Genomic DNA, 24651 nt, shown 5'->3' with positions numbered 1-24651 from the left:
GGGACCAACAGCTGATGATGTGCATGGTCGTTTTTGATATTGATTGGTTGTTTTTCTTTCCAGAGAAGTTTGAGGTTCTTGGTCTGACTCATGCCATTGTTGCTGTGGCTGGTGATGACATCATTCTGCCCTGTTACATCAAACCCAACATCAGCGTTGAGGACATGAGAGTTGACTGGTTCAGAGTCAACCTCCCAGACACTCAGTCAAACATTAGAGTCCATCTCTACCAAGACGGCAGAGACAAATACCATGATCAGATCCCCTCCTACAGGGGAAGGACATCGTTGTTTAAAGAGGAACTGAAGAAGGGCAATACCTCTTTGAAACTGACCAGGGTACAAGGCACTGATGATGGACATTATAAATGTCTTGTTGAGTCTAAGACACATTATGATGATTCCACCATTCAAGTCTACGTCAGAGGTGCATTTCTTAAATACAACAACCCATGTGATGTTCCTCCCAATCTCAGTAGTACTTCATCTCCAGTCTCCCTTTGTGTCTGTAGCTATAGGATCCAAGCCAGAGGTTTCCATTGAGGGACAGAAAGAAGGAGGGATGGCTCTGCTGTGTGTAACTAAAGGCTGGTTCCCTGAGCCTGAGTTGGAGTGGCTGGACAGTGAAGGGGTCACTCTGTCTGCTGGACCGTCAGAGACAGACAGGGACTATGAGGGATTCTACGTAGTCAAACTAAAGACCATCATAAAGGAGACTGACATCAACCGCTTTACCTGTAGACTAAGACAGAGGCAGCAACATGAGGTGATTAAGATGGAGACAGAGTTTCACATCCCTAGTGAGTAACATCATTATTGTTTAGAACTCTAAAGTATTGTAATGTCAAGATGAAACCCCGTTGGTTTTGTAGATCCAGCTATATGCCTCCACCTCAAATGAATGGAAAAGATAAACACAACATTAAACCAGGAAATGAGATGATGGTCATCTTTTCCATTAATTTGGCATTGAGGCATATTGCTGGAGCTACACAGCTGATGTCATGGAACGTGGTTTCATTTGAGGTCTGTAGGCGTCTGACAAAACATTCTTTATGAGTGAAATGTCCCTTTAATATTATTATTTGGTAGCATTGGTTACATGTCACTGATCTCAGTTGATTTGTGTCTTGCAGGCGAGCTGATCCTTGTTCACACAGAAACATGGAAAGTGGCTCTTGCAGTGATTGTCTCTCTGGTCATTGTCCTTGTGGCCATATCAGCTTTCAGTGTCTGGTGGTGGAAAAGTTTGTACAATGACTACAGTCATAGAAAACTTATTAAAGGGTTTATTTTACTGAATGTAAATGTTTTACAGTGACATACACAAGGAGTTGGGAACTAGAACCGAATGCTTGCTAGTTCAATTCCCCGAGCAGACAAGATGAAAAAGATCAGTTAATCTACCCTTGAGCAAGGCACTTAACCCTCATTACTCCAGGGTCGCCGTCAATAATGGCTGATCCCTGGTAGTGACCACACTCTCATGGGGAGTTGGGATATGCAAATAAACACAGTTCCACTTCACAACTCACTCTCGTATAAGTTAAACACTTGTATATACAGTGAAACAGGACAAATATAAGCCCCCCCTGTTTGACCTTTAGAAGTAAAAAGCAGACGTTGGTCAGATACTGTACAGGTGTATTTAAGGATTTGTATAAAATTAAATTCAGTTCACAGTATAGGGCAAACATTTCTATTTAAAACAACTTTCTCCACAAAAATAGTAGATGTGTTAATATAAGGTTTATTTAAATCTCAGTGCATGGTTTACCTGAACTACATCAGTGTAACTTCTTCCTTCATGTAAAGGACTTTGTCAGAAAACATCTTGAGTACCAGTAAGTCATTTTGTGGACCTTTCCTCTAACTGTTATCTATTGTCATGTCTGTAGATGCATCCAAAGCTGAACACAGTCAAGAGCTAGGTAAGTAGTGTCTTACTGTCAAACATGCCATTTTCTCCTCCAGAAATGGAACTTTGTCAGAGAAAACACTGTGGTTCTGTGTTCATTAACGATGTTCTCTGTTTTTTATTTTATTTCTGCAGAGCAAGTTAAAGATGAACTCAGACTTGAGTTGAGTAAGTAGTGTCCAACAGTCCTATGCATGTGTCAAACTCATTCCATGGAGGGCCGAGTGTCTGCGGGTTTTCACTCCTCCCTTGTACTTGATTGATTAAGGTCACTGATTAGTTAGGAACGACACACACCTGGTTGTCTAGGTGTTAATTGAAAGGAACAACCAAAAACCAGCAGATACCAGGCCCTCCATGGAATGAGTTTGACACTCCTGGTCCTGTGCATTGTGTCATGTTTCCATTTTAATAATTGTCTTCTTCATGGATGTGAGATGTGTTCATTAAGGATGTTCACTCTAACGGTTCTCTTTTCATGTCTGCAGAGAAAAATCAAGATCACAACACTCATAAGCTGAGTAAGTTGTGTCCAACAGTCCTATGCATCAATGTGTCATTTATTTTACTCCCAATTTGATTGTTATACCAAACAATAATTGAAGACAAATAATTCCCATTACATGAATGTGTAACAGAACTGAATAGCGTACAACAGCTAGTTTCATGGATTTAAAATCCTCACATATTTGACATTAATACTTTTCATCACATTGTTTTTACTGTCCCATCCCCCTGCCACACAAGGAGTTGAATGAATTATTCACCATTAAGAATGCTTTACTTTGACTTTAATTGATCTGTTTGTCTGCAGAGATACTTGCTGATCAGCTGGGTAAGTAGGAGCACGATGCATTACTAGACCCTTATGGTCAATACACAATACATACATGTATATTCTAAGCCAGGGTTCTCCAACCCTGATCCTGTAGCGCTGCCGTCCCGTAGCTTTCAATCCAACCTTAGTTATAACTAACCTGATAAAATGTATCAACCAGCAAGTTATTAGAATCAGGTGCACTAGATTAGGGTTGGAGAGAACACCTACAGGGTGGGCTCCAGGAACAGGGTTGGAGCAAAAACCTACAGGGTGGTCTCCAGGAACAGGGTTGGAGCAAAAACCTACAGGGTGGTTCTCCAGGAACAGGGTTGGAGAGCCCATTTCCAAGGGCTTACAATTTGCATTGTGCAAATAGCACAAAGATGAGTCAAAATGATGTGGTAAAATATCACTGTATTGGAATTCTTTACTCACTGCTATGGAAATGTTTACACAAAGAATGATATTGTTTTATTAATTTATTTCAAGATGTTCTCATTTTAATTAGCAAAAATTCTAATTAGTTTTGTTTAATTTACCCACAGATTTAGTAAACATGAAGGGCTGTCCAGGTAAATGAATGATACTGAATTGTATTTCAAATATATTTCATATCATATTTCTGTTGCTTAAGGTATACTATATTATGGTAGAGGGATGTATTTTTACACCATGTCACTTTGGATATGTTTCTGGTCCCGAACCTTATCAATAAGGTTTAGAGATTAAGAGGAGATGTGTCATTGTGTTCCAAGGGCACCACACAGTATACTCTACTGTAATATTACATTACCATAGTTTCTGGTATCCCCTAAATCTGACACTCTCTGTTTATATTGTAGAACTTGAAACCATCAGAAAACATGCAGGTCAGTGTGTTTGTTGTACTCTCCAGTCCACCCACCTAAAGTTTAGGGCTGGGCTGTATACCGTATTTTACAATATTCTGGTATTGATGCACGAAACGTTTTGTTTTTTTAAACTTTACTTTCATAACGGTATTTGACTGTTTGGTTTGTTAAATGTGATACGCCGTGTGTTACGTCCATTTTTATAGTTTACTTCGCTATTTGAGTCATCTCTCTCCGCTCTCTCTCTCCATGTCGCATTCCACACAGACCTAGCCCCGCCCCCTGTCACTCATGGAGCGCATTTGTTGTTCCTCTTACCAAGAGTCAACTGCATTCAGTCTCCGCATCAATGCACTATGTGCAACAATGTTAATGACAACGATGCTGTTTTCACTTTGCTTCTTATTAATATAAATCCACTAGCGTTCTATAATTACACTATAAGTTTGTGTTTCTTACATCTGTAAACAGCTAGTTTGTATTTTCTAAGCAAGTTGGGCCTAAATCTTGTTAGCCGCTAATCGTTAACTAGCTAATAAATGTACAGAGTCAGAGCAAACGTAACTAGCTACTGTATACAGACTGATAATCCCAGTAATGGTGTAGAACTACAGTACCAGTCAAAAGTTTGGACACGCCTAATCATTCCAGGGTTTTTCTTTATTTGTACTATTTTCTACATTGTAGAATAATAGTGAAGACGTCAACTATGAAAAACACATGGAATCATGTAGTAACCAAAAAAGTGTTAAACAAATCAAAATGTATTTTATATTGGAGATTCAAGTTTGCCTTTGACAGCTTTGCACACTCTTGGTATTCTGTCAACCAGATTCATGAGGTAGTCACCTGGATAGCATTTCAATCAACAAATGTCCTTTGTTAAAAGTACATTTGTGGAATTTCTTTCCTTTATGCATTTGAGCCAATCAGTTGTGTTGTGACAAGGTAGGAGAGGTATACAGAAAGCCCCATTTGGTAAATTATGAAGTCCATATTATGGCAAGAACAGCTCAAATAAGCAAAGAGAAACGACAGTCCATCATTACTTTAGGACATGCAGGTCAGTTAATCCGGAAAATGTTAACTTTTAAAGTTTCTTTAAGTGCAGTCGCAAAAACCATCAATCGCTATGATGAAACTGGCTCTCATGAGGACCGCCACAGGAAAGGAGGACCCAGAGTTACCTCTGCTGCAGAGGATAAGTACATTAGAGTTACCAGCCTCAGAAATTGCAGCCCAAATAAATGCTTCACAGAGTTCAAGTAACAGACACATCTCAACATCAACTGTTCAGAGGAGAGCGTGAATCTGGCCTTCATGGTCGAATGTGTCCATGTCTTTGTGAGACGCAGAGTATGCAGATGATCTCTGTATGTGTGGTTCCCACCGTGAAGCATGGAGGTGGTGTGAGGGTGCTTTACTGGTGACACTGTCAGTGATTTAGAATTCAAGGCACACTTAACCACAGCATTCTGCAGCAATACTCCATCCCATCTGGTTTGGGTTTTGTGGGACTATCATTTGTTTTACAACAGGACAATGACCCAAAACACACCTCCAGGCTGTGTAAGGGCTATTTGACCAAGAAGGGGAGGGATGGAGTGCTGCATCAGATGACCTGGCCTCCACAATCATCTGACCTCAACCCAATTGAGATAGTTTGGGATGAGTAGGACCGCAGAGTAAAGGAAAATCAGCCAATAAGTGTTCAGCATTTATGGGAACTCCTTCAAGACTGTTGAAAAATCATTCCTCATGAAGCTGGTTGAGAAAGTGTACAAAAAAGCTGTCATCATGCCAAAGGGTGGCTACTTTGAAGAATCTAAAATACATTTTCATTTTAAACACATTTTTTGGTTACTCCATGATTCCATAATTGTTATTTCATAGTTTTGATGTCTTTACTATTATTCTACAATGTAGAAAATAGTTAAAATAAAGAAGAACTCTTGAATGAGTAGGTGTGTCACAACTTTTGACCGGTGATGTATATCTGCATGTTTTTTTGCACAACAGTTTCTTCTAAATCAAAGAGGAATAAGCAAAGCAAGAATATGTATGCTACATGAAGTAGCTAACAAAAACATGCAATGTATCCAAAGATTGTAGAGTCCCCTAGGAAACATTTGTCAACACTTTGGTTCCTACCGTGTCACAATAACTCCTCCCTGGCATTTTCATTTGTTGTCATGTCAAACACTGTATTTAAAGTGGCCACTATTATATTCAAACTATTGAATTGGAATAATACGTTTATTTCCTTGATTCCAACAGTTCACCAAAGTATTTTGCTCTAAATCTCTAAGCTCTAAGTATTGTGATATGATATTTTGACCATATTGCCCAGCCCTACTAGAGTTTCACATGAATATTAATATATTCACATACTGGTATTACTTGAAATAGCATGACCACACATTCACATCTACAGTATACGTATGCTGTTATCAATAATAACTTATAGGCTACATATGTCTACAGTAATGTACTGTGCAGTAAGTCCTGCAGTAAAATGTCCTCCCACATATTGATGTTCTTATTTTTTTTACTTCACAGTGGATGTGACTCTAGACCCTGATACAGCATTCATGTGTCCCATAGCAATGTACTGAGCAGTAAAATGCAGTCCCCCATATTGTTATGTTTATTTTGTTTATTCTAATAAAGTGTGTGTTTCTCTTCACAGTGGATGTGACTCTAGATCCTGATACAGCACATCCCAGACTCATCCTGTCTGAAGACAGGAAACAAGTTAGATATGGAGACATAAAACAGAATCTCCCTGATAACCCAAAGAGGTTTGATATTGTTCCCTATGTCCTGGGAAAGGAGGGTTTCTCCTCAGGGAGATTCTACTACGAGGTGCAGGTGGAGGGGAAGAATGGGTGGACTTTAGGAGTGGCCAGAGAGTCCATCAACAGGAAGAAGTATATTTACCTGAAACCTGAGAATGGATGCTGGACTGTTTGGCTGAGGTATGAAGAATACAAGGCTTTCACTGACCCCTCTGTCGTCCTCTCCCTGAGAGAGAAGCCCCAGAAGGTGGGGGTGTTTGTGGATTATGAGAAGGGTCAGGTCTCATTCTACAATGTAGAGGCCAGGTCTCATATCTACTCCTTCACTGGCTACACCTTCACTGAGAAACTCTATCCATTATTTTATTCTGGTGCTACTGGTAACTCAGCCCCACAGGTCATCACTCCTGTAGGTGTCACTGACTAACTGTTTTATATCAAACATTGAAATACTGGTTGTGTGTGTGTGTGTGTGTGTTACTGTCATGACTTTGCCCTGTTGGGTGAGGTTTATGACCCCCCCATAAATACCTGTCCCCCTTTTCTCTCCACTCTACAGAATGGACTCTTGGAAAGCCCTGTGTTACCACAGAGAAAGTATGGTAATATAAAAAGGCAGGGGAATGGAACAATAGTTCCCTTTCTAAACCAGTTGAAGTGTTCGTTGGTACTTAAAGAATATGATGTCAGATCAGTTGTTGTCTGGGACATTATATCTGATATAATATTATATCTGACATTATATCAGACATTATATCTGATATATATATCTGATAGGATGACATAACTAGAATGTGTAGACTTTCCAAGATACAATTTATCAGATTCACATGGAATTAAATATGAAACTATTTGTGAAAATATGAAATGTAATTTTAACTTCTAAATGAGAGAATTGTTTTCATAAGTAACCTATGCTCACTAAGTGGCCACGCCCAAGTGAACAGACATTGGTTGAGAACTATGAAACACACCCTTCTCTCCCCCAGTACAAAAGTCAGTTGACGGAAGTTAACCTTAGTTCCCTATGACGCGAGGACTGGTGTCCGTACGTTTATAAGGGCTAATTTCAATATGGAGGTGATGATCACGTCACTGAAATTGTGTATTTCGACTAGACCAGCATAAGCTGATTATGGCAACTTAGTATGAACATTGAACGATTATTTAGTAAAGAAGTGATACATCCTAGACTTCGAGTTTTCAGCTGCAGCTGTAAACGTATGTGGCCTAGGAAAGGACAGACAATCTCCTAAGAACGACAGGGTACTTTAACGTACCCGCTCTACAACACTACGACCAGAAATATTATTCAAAGGACAATGGTGATCTCTGCTGGGCAAACCAGTCTTCCATCTTCGACCCATCTATCGAAGGGCAGCTCAGAGTAAATATATATGTTGCATTTTTCTTCACCGAATGGGCGGTTATTAGAATGCATAAGATTCTGTATTTACGGTAGAATAGCTTTTCAAGGTCCGATAGAGACCCAATCCCTTTGTCACTCCATCTTCCCGCTCTTTCATTCAAACCCAACCCCCTTCTTTTGTGTAACGAGCTGTCATATTGGGTTAGCCCACTAGGGGATTTTCATGACATGATTAGTAATCGATGTATTATCGATCCTGTGTATATATATGTAATTCTGTGTGATTATTTTGGTATTTAGTAAATAAATAATTACACCAATTTGTGTATTGCTAATTCAACTTGTTAGCCAGGGTTCGTGCAGTACTTTATGACCATCCGAATGAGACTGAATAAGTTGACGATTAATGATTGACTGCTATTGATATTAAAGATCTTCAGATTTTCAAGAGATTGGATTCTGGAGATAACTGCTCTATATAAATGAATGCTTCCGTGGTGCCCCAGGTTATTAATGGTTTAATTGTTGCATGGTTTAATTCAATCACATAATCAATTAAACGTTAGGTAATCGATTTGATAAAATAGCATGTCATATAATTTAATCAGTCAGACACAACATAATTGGTACCCCCTGTGAGGGATCTAAAATAGAATGACACTTCTATTTTGATTCAGCCTATATGCATTACTCAAAGTAACAATGTTCTCCTCCAAATGCTGCAGACCAAAGACGATCAGTTAATGAACACAATGACTAAGTTGGATGACAAATCAGCAGAACTCATTGAAGTCGCTGACCAAATGAATGATGAGAGAACTCAGGTGATGAAGATGGAAATATTGATTTCTAAGCAAGCGGAGGAAATCTCATCACCGAATCTCTCGCTCCATACTCAAGACCTCTATCTGCAAACAATGACAGATACGTTTGAGACCGAAAGGAGCAAGTGCAACACTCACATGTCCAAAATCAGTACTCTAAACTTTTTCTGCCTTTGGACCCAAATGAGAAATTCTGTGTTCTCCTGGGACCCAAGATTAGGAAAATATGCAACTATACATAAATATCAGTACTGTAAGGGGTGCGTGGCAGGGAAGTCAGATGCAGGAGAGCAGAATTTGGTAATAGCCTGAGCAGTTTAATAGCAAAACCAACAGCATGAAAATAACATGGTATGGGTACAAAAACCTGTTGCGTACCAATCAACACGTGCACAAGCACTTACAATAAACAATACCACACAGAGACATGGGGGGAAACGAGGGTTAAATACACAACAAGTGATTGAGGGAATTGAAACCAGGTGTGAGAAAAAACGAGAAAAAACACATAGAAAATGAAAAGTGGATCGATGATGGCTAGAAGACCGCCGACGCCGCCCGAACAAGGAGTGGACCTGACTTTGGCGGAAGTCGCGACAAGTACATTTCATTGCCCTTATTGCCTAAAACAAATGCAACATAGACAAAAACAAATAACAATGAAATTAAATATCCATATAAATATGTATTAATGTTTAGTTTCCCCCATTAAAAACATACATGTTTCTGGAACTACTGAACGTAACGTGCCAATGTAAACTCAGATTTCTTGATATAAATATGAACTTTCTCAAACAAAACATACATGTATTGTGTAACATGAAGTCCTATGAGTGTCATCTGATGAAGATCATCAAAGGTTAGTGATTAATTTGACCTCTATTTGTGCTTTTTGTGACTCCTATCTTTGGCTGGAAAAATGGCTGTTTTTCTGTGGCTTGGTGGTGACCTAACATTATCTTTTGTGGTGCTTTCACTGTAAAGCCTTTTTGAAATCAGACACTGTGGCTGGATTAATGAGAATTTTATCTTTAAAACGGTATAAGACGCGCCCTGCACTTTCACTGGCCGTTGTCATATCGATCCCGTTAACGGGATTTCAGCCCTAAGAAGTTTTAAAATACAATAAATAATTTTCATTCTGAACTGGAATAAACTGATTGATCACATCACACAGATGAATAACAGATCACACACAGGCTTTTTGATTAAGAATAACAATTATTATTGTATTATAAAAGCAACAGTTCCAACCTAGACTAGTTTTCAACAATCATTTCTATAGGAAAATGTACAATAGGCCTGATCATTTTCATCTTCATCTGTACTGTTTCCCTACCTTTGACCCCATTCCTGGTCAGCCAAACGATACTGCGATACTACGGGTTCTGACAGGGTTGACCTGTTGAAGCGAACGTCGAATAGACACTTGATGAGGTTAATTCGTCTACAACAGCGATTACGCTAAACTTGCCACAGCTTTGAAATTAGAATTCAGTGGCTCTGCGAATCGCAAACACGATAGCGCTCTGGCTAACACTGTCAAACAAGCTTGTATGGAACACCCACAAGCTTACTGTCATAGGCTTTGTTCAGCTTACTTTGGCCTACTCACTGAAACAGGAATGGAAGAGCTGTTTCCATTCAAACAAATGTTTCTGTCGAACATGTATCCCACCTTCAGTTCCTACTTGGGCCCTATAGCCTATGTTGGCCTGTCTATCTTACAACTCAGAGAGCTTGCAAGCACAGCTTTTTATGTTTCAAAAGAACAATGCTAAGAGCCCTGACCACTCGGTTTTGAAGTTTGACCAGGAGCACTCACTCCAGTTAGAGGGTGCATTATCAGGTATTGGAGCGTTGAAAGATGATGCACAACAATGGCTTCTACCACGAAACCACAAATCCAATAACCACCGCGGTCAAAATAACTGTGAAGTATGTCGCCATCGAAACAACTACCGCTACAATCGACCTGTTCGCTACGTTCCTGCACCCAACCCACACAGTGTCAGAGCACAAGGGTAACAAAGGGTTAAAGGACGATCAAAACGTAGACCAATCTTCTCCTGCAGTTCCACTATGTGAAGAACGAAGGCGAGAAACATTTGAGAAAAGGGTAAAAGACAAGTCACAAAGACTAGATGGGGATTTGCCAGACACCAGGTCCGCAGGAATTAACACCCTTAGCAAGGACATTGAAAATCGTATTTCTCCCGCTCTCCCTCGAGAACCTATCCAGGGCCCGCTTGATTAAGAAACAAGCCCACAGGCTTTATCTATAGACTTTGATACAAAGGTTGCGAAGAAAAAGGTCCAACGCTTCGTTAAAACCAAGCCCACTCAAAATACAAAAAGTAAATCTGCTTTCACCTTGAACAGAAATATTTTTATCCATCCTACTGCAGTTATCACCTTTTATACATCCTACTGGAGTTATCACCTTTTATCCATCCTATTGGAGTTATCACCTTTTGGATGACATACTGTAGATATGCCTATTCTCTTGTTTTGGAGGCTGGGACAGAGTGGGTGTGTTTTCTCCTCTCCTCTTTGCAGTGTGTAATGGGATGTGTGCCACCCTTTCCAGGAGGACTATGGTGTTTCCTGTTTCTGTTTCCTGCCTGTCCCAGCAGTCTAACATCACCACTAACCACAGCCAACACATAGACCCAGAGACACACATTTAGAATATATACCCTTTCACACTACTGACTGAACATGTAAGGGGTGAGTACTGGCGGCAGAGAAGTCAGACGCAGGAAAGCAAAAACTGTGTTTCCAACAGCGCAGTTTAATAATAAAAACCCACCGGAAAACAGAACAATCAATAAATGGGTACAAAATCCGACGCACACCAGACATAACGTGCACAAGCACTTACAATAAACAATTCCGGACAAGGACATGGGGGGAACAGAGGGTTAAATACACAACATGTAATGAATGGAATTGGAACCAGGTGTGTGGGAAGACAAGACAAAACAAATGGAAAATGAAAAGGTGGATTGGTGATGGCTAGAAGACCGGTGACGTCGACCGCCGAACGTCGCCCGAACAAGGAGAGGGACCGACTTCGGAGGAAGTCGTGACAGAACAGGCTGAACAGAGCTGTACTGGACTGGCCTGGTTACGTATTTAACATAGCTGCAGGAACCATGATGGACAGGACCATGTGGAAGGTAAATATCAGAGCCAGCCAGTACAGTTTGGTTTGGCCCAGTAGTGTTAAAAGGGGGATACAGTATACAGCACTGCTCTAAGACTGGTATGGTGGAACTTTGTTGGTTATTCTCAAATGATAATGTACTACACCTCATAATACAGTGCACTGCATTTGACCAGTGCACCACAATGTAGAGCACTGTTTAGTTACCGTATCAGGCAGTTGTCAAATATGTAGGTACCATGATATACTAGTCAGTACATTATTTCTTATTAATACAAGCTGAAATAGAATGAAATAACTAGTTTGTATTTCCCAACATGATCAAGTGCTTTCATCTCTACAGCACAACAGGCACACTGCCATGGCCAAAGATGGTGGATAAATGAAGACAGTTGACTCCTGCCGTTTACCAATGAAAAAAAGTTGTCAGTATTGGGTCTACTTAAGCGGGCGGCTCTCCCATAGACAACAATGCGATAGCAGCTGGATGTGGCCTACCTAGTTCATTGACTCCATTACCCGCAGTATTAGACTTAAAACAAATCATCCAGCGATCATACACTGTTTACCAGGGGGCAGGGCTACTGACGTTAAGGCTAATCTGAAGATGGTGCTGGCTAAAGCAAAAACTGGCGAGTGTAGAGAGTATAGAGATATTGTTATCCACATCGGCACCAACGATGTTAGGATGAAACAGTCAGAGGTCACCAAGTGCAACATAGCTTCTGCGTGTAAATCAGCTAGAAAGATGTGTCGGCATTGAGTAATTGTCTCTGGCCCCCTCCCAGTTAGGGGGAGTGATGAGCTCTACAGCAGAGTCTCACAACTCAATTGCTGGTTGAAAACTGTTTTCTGCCCCTCCCAAAAGATAGAATTTGTAGATAATTGGCTCTCTTTCTGGGACTTACCCACAAACAGGACCAAGGAGGAGGGACAGACTCCATCCTAGCTAGAGGGGTGCTCACATTTTATCTATGAACATAGACAGGGCTCTAACTCCCCTAGGTCCACAATGAGATAGGGTGCAGGCCAGGCAGCAGGCTGTTAACCAACCTGCCAGCTTAGTGGAGTCTGCCACTAGCACAGTCAGTGTAGTCAGCTCAGCTATCCCCATCAAGACCGTGTCTGTGCCTCGATCTAGGTTGGGCAAAACTAAACATGGCGGTGTTCGCCTTAGCAATCTCATTGGAATAAAGACCTCCTCCATTCCTGCCATTATTGAAAGAGACTGTGATATCTCAAAATAGGGCTACTTAATGTTAGATCCCTCACTTCCAAGGCATTTACAGTCAATTAACTAATCACTGATCATAATCTTGATGTGATTGGCCTGACTGAAACATGGCTTGAGCCTGATGAATTTACTGTGTTAAATGACCTGTTAAGGATATGGCAGACATACGCCCCCTTTGGAGAGATTGGGTACCCCTAGTAAACTGGAAAAAAAATCTGTCAAAAATTGCTAATATATGCAAATAAAAATTATTATTGGATAGAAAACACTCTAAAGATTCTAAAACCGTTGGAATTATGTCTGTAAGTATAGCAGAACTCACAGGGCAGGCATTCTTCCAAACTAGTTTTTGTGGCCATGAAAGTTGGAGCAACTTTGACGTCATGGCCCCCACCCTTCCCAACCAGTTAGGATTCTGGGGACACTTTCTATCTCTTCCGCTAGATGTCCTCTTTCAGTAGAGCTTTGAATCGTTCAAATCCCGCGAGAATTGACCCTATGGGAGTGAAATTAGTGCGTGCCACGAGAGAATAGGCTGTGCGTATGGGCGCGAATTGGTCCCAGCCATTCCTTTGTTCCAGCACTCAAGAGAAGGGCAGACGATGGCCGATTGAATTGAAGTTTGTTTTGCGTGTCTAAAACATCATAAAGCTTGCTTCTGCACTTAGTTTGACCTGTTTAGTCGACATATAATATGTAATTTTGAAGTTTTGATGCGCAACTTTTCCGGACCAGAGGACGTTTTGGGTGCATTTCAGCTGATGTTATTAGCAGTAGCTAATACAAAGACGCAAGACTTGAAACCAAACGATGTATTGGGTAAGTATGAAGCCTTCCAGAACATTCTGAACGAAGACCATCGAAGGTAAGGGAATATTTATGCTTAAATCTGTGTTTCTGTTGACTCCAACATTACGTAGAAATGTAGCTTGGAACTGAGCGCTGTCTCAGCATATGGAATAGTGTGCGATTTCTGTAACGTTAAAAATAAATCTAACACAGCGGTTGCATAAAGAAGCAGTGTATCTTTCTAACTATATGTAGAACATGTATATTTAGTCAAAGTTTATGATGTCTATTTACGTTATCTTGCCGCGCTACATAGATTTCCTGCGCGCATTTTTGAGTAATTTCTGAACGTGAACTCACTGTAAATGGACATTTATGGATATAAATGGCATATTATTGAAAAAAAAAATATGTACTGTGTAACATGTCATATTACTGTCATCTGATGAAGATTTTCAAAAGGTTAGTGAGCGATTTATTTTTTAATCCTGCGTTTGTTGATTGCATGTTTTGGCTATTCAAATGAGCTGTGTCTGGTGGTGGTTTTACATATATATGTGCTATGTTTTCGCCGTAAAACATTTTAGAAATCTGACTTGCTGGCTAGATGAACAAGGTGTTTATCTTTCATTTGAGCTATTGGACTTGTTAATGTGTGGAGGTTAAATATTTTTAAGAATATTTTTGCGTTCCATGCGCCACCGTTTCAGCTGAACGTGGGAGGGTTGATTCCCAATTGGGAACCAGTATCGTAGACAGGTTAAATGAGGCTTCACCTCCTGGTTACACTAGTGACCATATCCCCCGCGAATCTCGCAAATGCGGAGGTGTTGCTAACATTTACGATAGCACATTTCAATTTACAAAAATAAAGACGTTTTTGTCTTTTGAGCTTCTAGTCATGAAATCTATGCAGCCTACTCAATCACATTTTATAGCTACTGTTTACAGGCCTCCTGGGCCATATACAGCGTTCCTCACTGAGTTTCCTGAATTCCTATCGGACCTTGTAGTCATGGCAGATAATATTCTAATTTTTGGTGACTAATATTCACATGGAAAAGTCCACAGACCCACTCCAAAAGGTTTTCGGAGTCATTATCGACTCAGTGGGTTTTGTCCAACTTGTCTCTGGACCTACTCACTGCCACAGTCATACTCTGGACCTAGTTTTGTCCCGTGGAATAAATGTTGTTGATCTTAATGTTTTTCATCATAATCCTGGACTATTGGACCACCATTTTATTACGTTTGCAATCGCAACAAATAATCTGCTCAGACCCCAACCAAGGACCATCAAAAGCAGTGCTATAAATTCTCGGACAACCCAAAGATTCCTAGATGCCCTTCAAGACTCCCTCCGCCTACCCAAGCACGTCAGAGTACAAAAATCAGTTAACCACCTAACTGAGGAACTCAATTTAACCTTGCGTAATACCCTAGGTGCAGTCACACCCCTAAAAACTAAAAATGTTTGTCATAAGAAACTTGCTCCCTGGTATACAGAAAATACCCAAGCCCTGAAGCAAGCTTCCAGAAAATTGGAATGTAAATGGCGCTACACCAAACTGGACGACTTCCGACTAGCTTGGAAAGACAGTACCGTGCAGTATCGAAGAGCCCTCACTGCTGCTCGATCCTCCTATTTTTCCAATTTATTTGAGGAAAATAAGAACAATCCAAAATCTATTTTTGATACTGTCACAAAGCTAACTAAAAAGCAGCATTCCCCAAAAGAGGATGGCTTTCACTTCAGCAGTGATAAATTCATGAACTTCTTTGAGGAAAAGATCATGATCATTAGAAAGCAAATGACGGACTCCTCTTTAAATCTGAGTATTCCTCCAAAGCTCAGCTGCATAACTCTGCCAGGACCTAGGATCAAGGGAGACACTCAAGTTTTTTAATACTATATCTCTTGACACATTGATGAAAATAATCATGGCCTCTAAACCTTCAAGCTGCATACTGGACCCTATTCCAACTAAACTACTGAAAGAGCTGCTTCATGTGCTTGGCCCTCCTATGTTGAACATAATAAATGGCTCTCTATCCACCGGATGTGTACCAAACTCACTAAAAGTGGCAGTAATAAAGCCTCTCTTGAAAAAGCCAAACCTTGACCCAGAAAATATAAAAAACTATCGGCCTATATTGAATCTTCCATTCCTCTAAACATTTTTAGAAAATGCTGTTGCGCAGCAACTCACTGCCTTCCTGAAGACAAACAATGTATATAAAACTCTTCAGTCTGATTTTAAACCCCATCATAGCACTGAGACAGCACTTGTGAAGGTGGTAAATGTCCTTTTAATGGCGTCAGACCGAGGCTCTGCATCTGTCCTCGTGCTCCTAGACCTTAGTGCTGCTTTTGATACCATCGATCACCACATTCTTTTTGAGAAATTGGAAACCCAAATTGGTCTACACGAACAAGTTCTGGGCTGGTTTAGATCTTATCTGTCAGAAAGATATCAGTTTGTCTCTGTGGATGGTTTGTCCTCTGACAAATCAACTGGTGATCCTCAAGGCTCTGTTTTAGGAACCACTATTGTTTTCACTATATATTTTACCTCTTGGTGATGTCATTCGGAAACGTAATGCTAACTTTCAGTGCTATGTGGATGATACACAGCTGTACATTTCGATTAAACATGGTGAAGCCCCAAAATTGCCTACCCTGGAAGCTTGTGTTTTAGACATAAGGAAGTGGATGGCGGCAAATGTTCTACTTTTAAACTTGGACAAAACAGAGATGCTTGTTCTAGATCCCAAGAAACAAAGAGATCTTCTGTTGAATCTGACAATTCATTTTGATAGGTGTACAGTCGCCTCAAATAAAACTGTGAAGGACCTCTGCGTTATGCTGGACCTTGATCTCTCTTGACAAACATATCAAGACTGTTTCAATGACAGCTTTTTTCCATTTACATAACATTGCAAAAATCAGGAACGTTCTGTCCAAAAATGATGCAGAAAAATTAATCCATGCTTTTGTCACTTCCAGGTTAGACTACTGCAATGCTCTACTTTCCGGCTACCCGGATAAAGCAATAAATAAACTTCAGTTAGTGCTGACCTGTTGCACCCTCTACAACCCCTGTGATTATTATTGTTGTTGATTATTGGGGCGGCAGGGTAGCCTAGGGGTTAGAGCGTTGAACTAGTAATCGGAAGGTTGCAAGTTTAAACCCCCGAGCTGACAAGGTACAAGTCTGTCGTTCTGCCCCTGAACAGGCAGTTAACCCACTGTTCCCAGGCCGTCATTGAAAATAAGAATTTGTTCTTAACTGACTTGCCTAGGGGGAAAAATATGTATTTTTTATTTTATTTGACCCTTCTGGTCATCTATGAACATTTGAACATCTTGGCCATGTTCTGTTATAATCTCCACCCGGCACAGCCAGAAGAGGACTGGCCACCCCTCATAGCCTGGTTCATCTCTAGGTTTCTTCCTAGGTTCTGGCCTTTCTAGGGAGTTTTTCCTAGCCACCGTGCTTCTTCACCTGCATTGCTTGCTGTTTGGGGTTTTAGGATGGGTTTCTGTACAGAACTTTGTGACATCAGCTGATGTAAGAAGGGCTTTATAAATACATTTGATTGATTGATTGAAAAAATAAATGAGGGCGTGGGATGTCCCATTTCCTCTTCCATCTCTGCAATGACATGTCACTGTGATCAGTGTGTGTCTACTGCCCTCTAGTGTCAACTTGATGTCTGTGCAATAAGGCCATATTTCTCTTGTCGTCCCATGCCAACAACCCACCACAGTGGATGCCTCAATCAATATGTGACATATGGATGGTAATATAAAGAGGACACACTTAAACAATGAAAGGAGAGTAAGAAAAACATCCAGTGAAAGTGAACAAACAACAGGTCCGGCGCCGACAGAGATGGCCGCCTCGCTTCGCGTTCCTAGGAAACTATGCAGTTTTTTATTTTTTTACGTGTTATTTCTTACATTAGTACCCCAGGTCATCTTAGGTTTCATTACATACAGTCGAGAAGAACTACTGAATATAAGATCAGCATCAACTCACCATCAGTACTACCAAGAATATGTTTTTCGCGACGCGGATCCTGTGTTCTGCCTTACAAACAGGACAACGGAGTGGATTCCATGCAGCGACCCAAAAAAAAAACAACTCCGAAAAAGAGGGAAATGAGGCGGTCTTCTGGTCAGACTCCGGAGACGGGCACACCGTGCACCACTCCCTAGCATTCTTCTTGCCAATGTCCAGTCTCTTGACAACAAGGTTGATGAAATCCGAGCAAGGGTAGCATTCCAGAGGGACATCAGAGACTGTAATGTTCTTTGCTTCACAGAAACGTGGCTCACTGGAGAGACTCTATCCGAAGCGGTGCAGCCAACGGGTTTCTCCACGCATCGCGCAGACAGAAACAAACATCTTTCTGGTAAGAAGAGGGGCGGGGGCGTATGCCTTATGACTAACGCGACATGGTGTGATGAAAGAAACATACAGGAACTCAAATCCTTCTGTTCACCTGATTTAGAATTCCTCACAATCAAATGTAGACCGCATTATCTACCAAGAGAATTCTCTTCGATTATAATCACAGCCGTATATATCCCCCCCCCAAGCAGACACATCGATGGCTCTGAACAAACTTTATTTAACTCTTTGCAAACTGGAAACCATTCATCCGGAGGCTGCAGTCATTGTAGCTGGGGATTTTAACAAGGCTAATCTGAAAACAAGACTCCCTAAATTTTATCAGCATATCGATTGCGCAACCAGGGGTGGAAAGACCTTGGATCATTGTTACTCTAACTTCCGCAACGCATATAAGGCCCTGCCCCGCCCCCCTTTCGGAAAATCTGACCACGACTCCATTTTGTTGATCCCTGCCTACAGACAGAAACTAAAACAAGAGGCTCCCACGCTGAGGTCTGTCCAACGCTGGTCCGACCAAGCTGACTCCACACTCCAAGACTGCTTCCACCACGTGGACTGGGACATGTTTCGTATTGCGTCAGACAACAACATTGACGAATACGCTGATTCGGTGTGTGAGTTCATTAGAACGTGCGTTGAAGATGTCGTTCCCATAGCAACGATTAAAACATTCCCTAACCAGAAACCGTGGATTGATGGCAGCATTCGCGTGAAACTGAAAGCGCGAACCACTGCTTTTAATCAGGGCAAGGTGTCTGGTAACATGACCGAATACAAACAGTGCAGCTATTCCCTCCGCAAGGCTATCAAACAAGCTAAGCGTCAGTACAGAGACAAAGTAGAATCTCAATTCAACGGCTCAGACACAAGAGGCATGTGGCAGGGTCTACAGTCAATCACGGACTACAGGAAGAAATCCAGCCCAGTCACGGACCAGGATGTCCTGCTCCCAGGCAGACTAAATAACTTTTTTGCCCGCTTTGAGGACAATACAGTGCCACTGACACGGCCTGCCACGAAAACATGCGGTCTCTCCTTCACTGCAGCCGAGGTGAGTAAGACATTTAAACGTGTTAACCCTCGCAAGGCTGCAGGCCCAGACAGCATCCCCAGCCGCGCCCTCAGAGCATGCGCAGACCAGCTGGCCGGTGTGTTTACGGACATATTCAATCAATCCCTATACCAGTCTGCTGTTCCCACATGCTTCAAGAGGGCCACCATTGTTCCTGTTCCCAAGAAAGCTAAGGTAACTGAGCTAAACGACTACCGCCCCGTAGCACTCACTTCCGTCATCATGAAGTGCTTTGAGAGACTAGTCAAGGACCATATCACCTCCACCCTACCTGACACCCTAGATCCACTCCAATTTGCTTACCGCCCAAATAGGTCCACAGACGATGCAATCTCAACCACACTGCACACCGCCCTAACCCATCTGGACAAGAGGAATACCTATGTGAGAATGCTGTTCATTGACTACAGCTCGGCATTCAACACCATAGTACCCTCCAAGCTCGTCATCAAGCTCGAGACCCTACTTCTCGACCCCGCCCTGTGCAACTGCAACTGCTCCCAGGTGGTGAGGGTAGGCAACAACATCTCCTCCCCGCTGATCCTCAACACTGGGGCCCCACAAGGGTGCGTTCTGAGCCCTCTCCTGTACTCCCTGTTCACCCACAACTGCGTGGCCACGCACGCCTCCAACTCAATCATCAAGTTTGCGGACAACACAACAGTGGTAGGCTTGATTACCAACAACGACGAGACGGCCTACAGGGAGGAGGTGAGGGCCCTCGGAGTGTGGTGTCAGGAAAATAACCTCACACTCAACGTCAACAAAACTAAGGAGATGATTGTGGACTTCAGGAAACAGCAGAGGGAACACCCCCCTATCCACATCGATGGAACAGTAGTGGAGAGGGTAGCAAGTTTTAAGTTCCTCGGCATACACATCACAGACAAACTGAATTGGTCCACTCACACAGACAGCATTGTGAAGAAGGCGCAGCAACGCCTCTTCAACCTCAGGAGGCTGAAGAAATTCGGCTTGTCACCAAAAGCACTCACAAACTTCTACAGATGCACAATCGAGAGCATCCTGGCGGGCTGTATCACCGCCTGGTACGGCAACTGCTCCGCCCTCAACCGTAAGGCTCTCCAGAGGGTGGTGAGGTCTGCACAACGCATCACCGGGGGCAAACTACCTGCCCTCCAGGACACCTACACCACCCGATGTCACAGGAAGGCCATAAAGATCATCAAGGACATCAACCACCCGAGCCACTGCCTGTTCACCCCGCTATCATCCAGAAGGCGAGGTCAGTACAGGTGCATCAAAGCTGGGACCGAGAGACTGAAAAACAGCTTCTATCTCAAGGCCATCAGACTGTTAAACAGCCACCACTAACATTGAGTGGCTGCTGCCAACACACTGACACTGACTCAACTCCAGCCACTTTAATAATGGGAATTGATGGGAAATGATGTAAATATATCACTAGCCACTTTAAACAATGCTACCTCATATAATGTTACTTACCCTACATTATTCATCTCATATGCATACGTATATACTGTACTCTATATCATCGACTGTATCCTTATGTAATACATGTATCACTAGCCACTTTAACTATGCCACTTTGTTTACATACTCATCTCATATGTATATACTGTACTCGATACCATCTACTGTATCTTGCCTATGCTGCTCTGTACCATCACTCATTCATATATCCTTATGTACATATTCTTTATCCCCTTACACTGTGTACAAGACAGTAGTTTTGGAATTGTTAGTTAGATTACTTGTTGGTTATTACTGCATTGTCGGAACTAGAAGCACAAGCATTTCGCTACACTCGCATTAACATCTGCTAACCATGTGTATGTGACAAATAAAATTTGATTTGATTTGATTTGGGAAGTGGAGGATCCCTCAGCACTGGGAAGACGCCTTTTATGGCTCATTATTACAGGTTCTTTAAAAAAATATCATTTTCTGTTACAATCTAAAACTATGTTGTTGAATAAATATGTGTACACATTGCTATGTCTTTGAATGGATTTGATAAAATCTTTCACATCCAGTCTGACAAGGTACATGGTAAGGGTGATCTGCTTGCATCTCTCACAGGTGGCTGGTGGCACAATCATTTGGGAGGACAGACTCATATTAATGGCTGGAATGGAATTAATAGAATGGTCTCAAACACACGAAAGACCTGGTTTCCATGTTGCTGATACAGTTCCATGTACTCCATTGCAGCCATTATTATGAGCTGTCCTCCCCTTACCAGCCTCCTGTGATCTCTATGTGTGACATCTTAGTGTAGACAGTTTAATAGAGTTTTGTTTCCAGAAACTATGCCACCTCTCACCTACTTCCTCACAAGTTAACTCAAGTCAAGTCAACTCATCTACAAGATTCCATCTCATCTACAAGAATAACAAGTAATGTTGAAGCTACTTCCCTGCCTTGCAGTAGACACACCAGATTTATTTTCTCTGCAGTCATTTCCCACAGGTCAGCGAGCTTTAAGCCAAACTCTTCTCAATTGTGATCTGCATGTATCTAATCGTAAGTATTATTTATATATATGTTTAAAGCTGTCAGAGAAAATATAGTTAATGGCAGAAATGCTTTATACTAATAAATCCCAGCAATTAACATTCAAGTCAATGTAGATGGTTGGCAATAGCTGTGTGTGAGAACCAGACAGGCCTTGATAAAAAGGCCAAGTTTAGCATATTTAAGAAAGTCTGTCTTGAGTAGTCTTTGGCCTCAGGTGATTAAATAGTGTGTGTGTGTCTGTCTGTCTGTCATATCCCTCAGTGCAGCTGTCAGGGATTATGGAGATAATGGGAGAAATGTTTTATATTATTAAATAAAAGGACCAAGTTTACATATTTTTGAAAGTCTGTCTTAAGTAGTCTTCTGTCTTAGGTCTCAGGTGGTCTCAGGTGATTACATAATACATCCATATCATATGATCCATAACATCGCCTACTTTGAATCACATTGCGGGTCTAGAGCTCAGGATCTTTATGATTTATATACAGTATGTTATCCTCTCTTTCAGAAATGATGTGGACTTGGACAGACTATCTGTGTGTCAATATCCTGCTCCTCCTTCAAAGAGCAGGCTCTGGTAGAGTGACCTCACATGTTCTTTGTGTGTGTGTGTGTGTGTGTGTGTGTGTGTGTGTGTGTGTGTGTGTGTGTGTGTGATTGATGTGAGGATTTGCATGAACGATGGCTACGGTTTGCACTTTCATTACAAGGCTATTCCATTGGCAACCAAGCTAAATCAAGCAAACCTTAAGTATTTGGGCCAGGTTTGGTGTTGATCTTTAGTGTGGTCTGTTAAAGTCTGAAAGGGACCAACAGCTGATGATGTGCATGGTCGTTTTTGATATTGATTGGTTGTTTTTCTTTCCAGAGAAGTTTGAGGTTCTTGGTCTGACTCATGCCATTGTTGCTGTGGCTGGTGATGACATCATTCTGCCCTGTTAAGCTGTGGCTGGTGATGACATCATTCTGCCCCGTCAAACCCAACATCAGTGCTGACATGAGAGTTGACTGGTTCAGAATCAACCTCCTTGGCCCTCAGTCAAACATTAGAGTCCATTTCTACCAAGATGGCAGAGACAAATACCATGATCAGATCCACTCCTACGAGGGAAGGGCATCATTGTTTAAAACTTCTTAGGGCTGACAGCCCACTAACGGGATCGATATGACAACAGCCAGTGAAAGTGTAGGGTGCCAAATTCAAAACAACAGAAATCTCATAATTAAAATTACTCAGACATACAAGTATTTCACACCATTTTAAAGATACACTTCTTGTTAATCCCACCACAGTGTCCGATTTCAAATAGGCTTTACGGCGAAAGCACCACAAACGATTATGTTAGGTCAGAGCCAAGTCACAGAAAAACACAGCCATTTTTACAGCCAAACCTACAGGACATCATCTCTCCAGGAACAGGGTTGGAGAGCCCTGTTCTCAGGGTTTACAATTTCCATTGTGCAAATATGCAAATAGCACAAAGATTAGTCATAATCATATTATTAGTCATAATTATGTGGTAAAATATTACTGTATTGGAATTATTTTATGTTCACACCAAGAATGCTATTTTGTTTCATTTTTTTATTTGAAAATGTTCACACTTTAAATAACAGGAATTATAATTTGTTTTATTTGTTTAATTTACCCACAGATTTTGTAAACATGAATGGGAGTCCAGGTAAATTAATGACACTGAATTCTATTCCAAATAGATTAGATCACTTCATACTGTTTGCAGGTATACTGTATTATGGAAGAGTGATTATTTCTACACCTTGTCACTTAGCATATGTGTTTGGTTCTGAACTTGCATTAAAAAATCAATCTCACTTTAACAATAAAGTTTAGAGATGGAGATTTGTATAGTATACAGTATACTCTACTGTAACATTATATTACCATAGTTTCTGGTATCCCTCAAATCTGACAAACTCCTTCTCTATATTCTAGAACTTGAAACCATCAGTCCATCCACTTAGAGTTTCACATTAATAGTCATATCTTCACATACGGGTCTTACTTGAAATACCACGCATTCACATCTGCAATATACTGTATGTTGTTATCAATAGCAACCTATAGGCTACATATGTCTACAGTAATGTACTGGGCAGCAAAACCTGCAGTAAAGTTTGTTTTTCAAAATAATTCTAATAAAGTGTGTTTCTGTCCACAGTGGATGTGACTCTTGATCCTGATACAGCACATCCAAAACTCATCCTGTCTGAAGATGGGAAACAAGTTATATTTGGAGATGTATGGCAGGATCTCCCTTACAACCCAGAAAGGTTTGATACTTGTGTCAATGTCCTGGGAAAGGAGGGTTTCTCCTCAGGGAGATTCTACTATGATGTTCAGGTGAAGGGGAAGACAAGGTGGACTATTGGAGTGGCCAGAGAGTCCATCAACAGGAAGGGGAAGATTACAGTGAGCCCTGAAAATGGATACAGGACACTGTGGCTTAGAAATGGAGAGTACAAGGCTCTCTCTGGCCCCTCTGTCCCCCTCTCCCTGAGAGCGAAGCCCCAGAAGGTGGGGGTGTTTGTGGATTATAAGGAGGGCCAGGTCTCCTTCTATAATGTGGAGGCCAGGTCTCATATCTACTCTTTCACTGGCTACACCTTTACTGAGAAACTTTATCCATATTTTGGCCCCTGTCTTATTGACAGAGGTAAAAACTCAGCCCCACTGATCATCACTCCTGTAGATATCACTGACTTTCATATCAAACATTGAAATACTTTTAACATTTGTGTGTGTGCATGTCAGACTACCAAACTTGTGTGTGGGTGTGGATAGTTGTGTATGAGTGCGTGTGTGAACATGTGAGTTTGGGTACATGTGTGTTTGTCTGCAAGTGCATGAGTGTGTTACTCACATT

General features: G+C 41.4%; 1 protein-coding gene and 1 pseudogene across 3 annotated transcripts in view; both read left to right on the top strand.

Annotated features, from left to right (window-relative positions):
• LOC118944452 (butyrophilin subfamily 1 member A1-like) overlaps positions 1-8075 on the top strand; it is a 15198-nt gene extending 7123 nt beyond the window's left edge. For 2 of the 3 annotated variants that reach the window (XM_090222740.1, XM_090222738.1), the window contains 10 exons: positions 64-426; positions 512-799; positions 1136-1246; positions 1898-1930; positions 2053-2085; positions 2406-2438; positions 2732-2752; positions 3283-3309; positions 3580-3606; positions 6278-8075. In XM_090222740.1, coding sequence (XP_090078866.1) covers positions 64-426; positions 512-799; positions 1136-1246; positions 1898-1930; positions 2053-2085; positions 2406-2438; positions 2732-2752; positions 3283-3309; positions 3580-3606; positions 6278-6813 — 1472 coding nt within the window. In that variant the 3' untranslated portion in view covers positions 6814-8075. Of the gene's footprint in view, positions 1-63; positions 427-511; positions 800-1135; positions 1247-1897; positions 1931-2052; positions 2086-2405; positions 2439-2731; positions 2753-3282; positions 3310-3579; positions 3607-6147 lie in introns of all 3 variants that reach the window. The other variant, XM_090222741.1, reaches the window with a different exon arrangement.
• Positions 8076-10446: 2371 nt separating this feature from the next.
• LOC118965046 (zinc-binding protein A33 pseudogene) lies at positions 10447-24651 on the top strand (annotated as a pseudogene).

Source organism: Oncorhynchus mykiss, chromosome 26, assembly GCF_057628025.1.
Source record: "Oncorhynchus mykiss isolate SJ-2025 chromosome 26, ASM5762802v1, whole genome shotgun sequence".
In the NCBI taxonomy this organism is placed as follows: Eukaryota; Metazoa; Chordata; class Actinopteri; order Salmoniformes; family Salmonidae; genus Oncorhynchus; species Oncorhynchus mykiss.
This window is presented reverse-complemented; position numbering and strand designations above follow the sequence as displayed.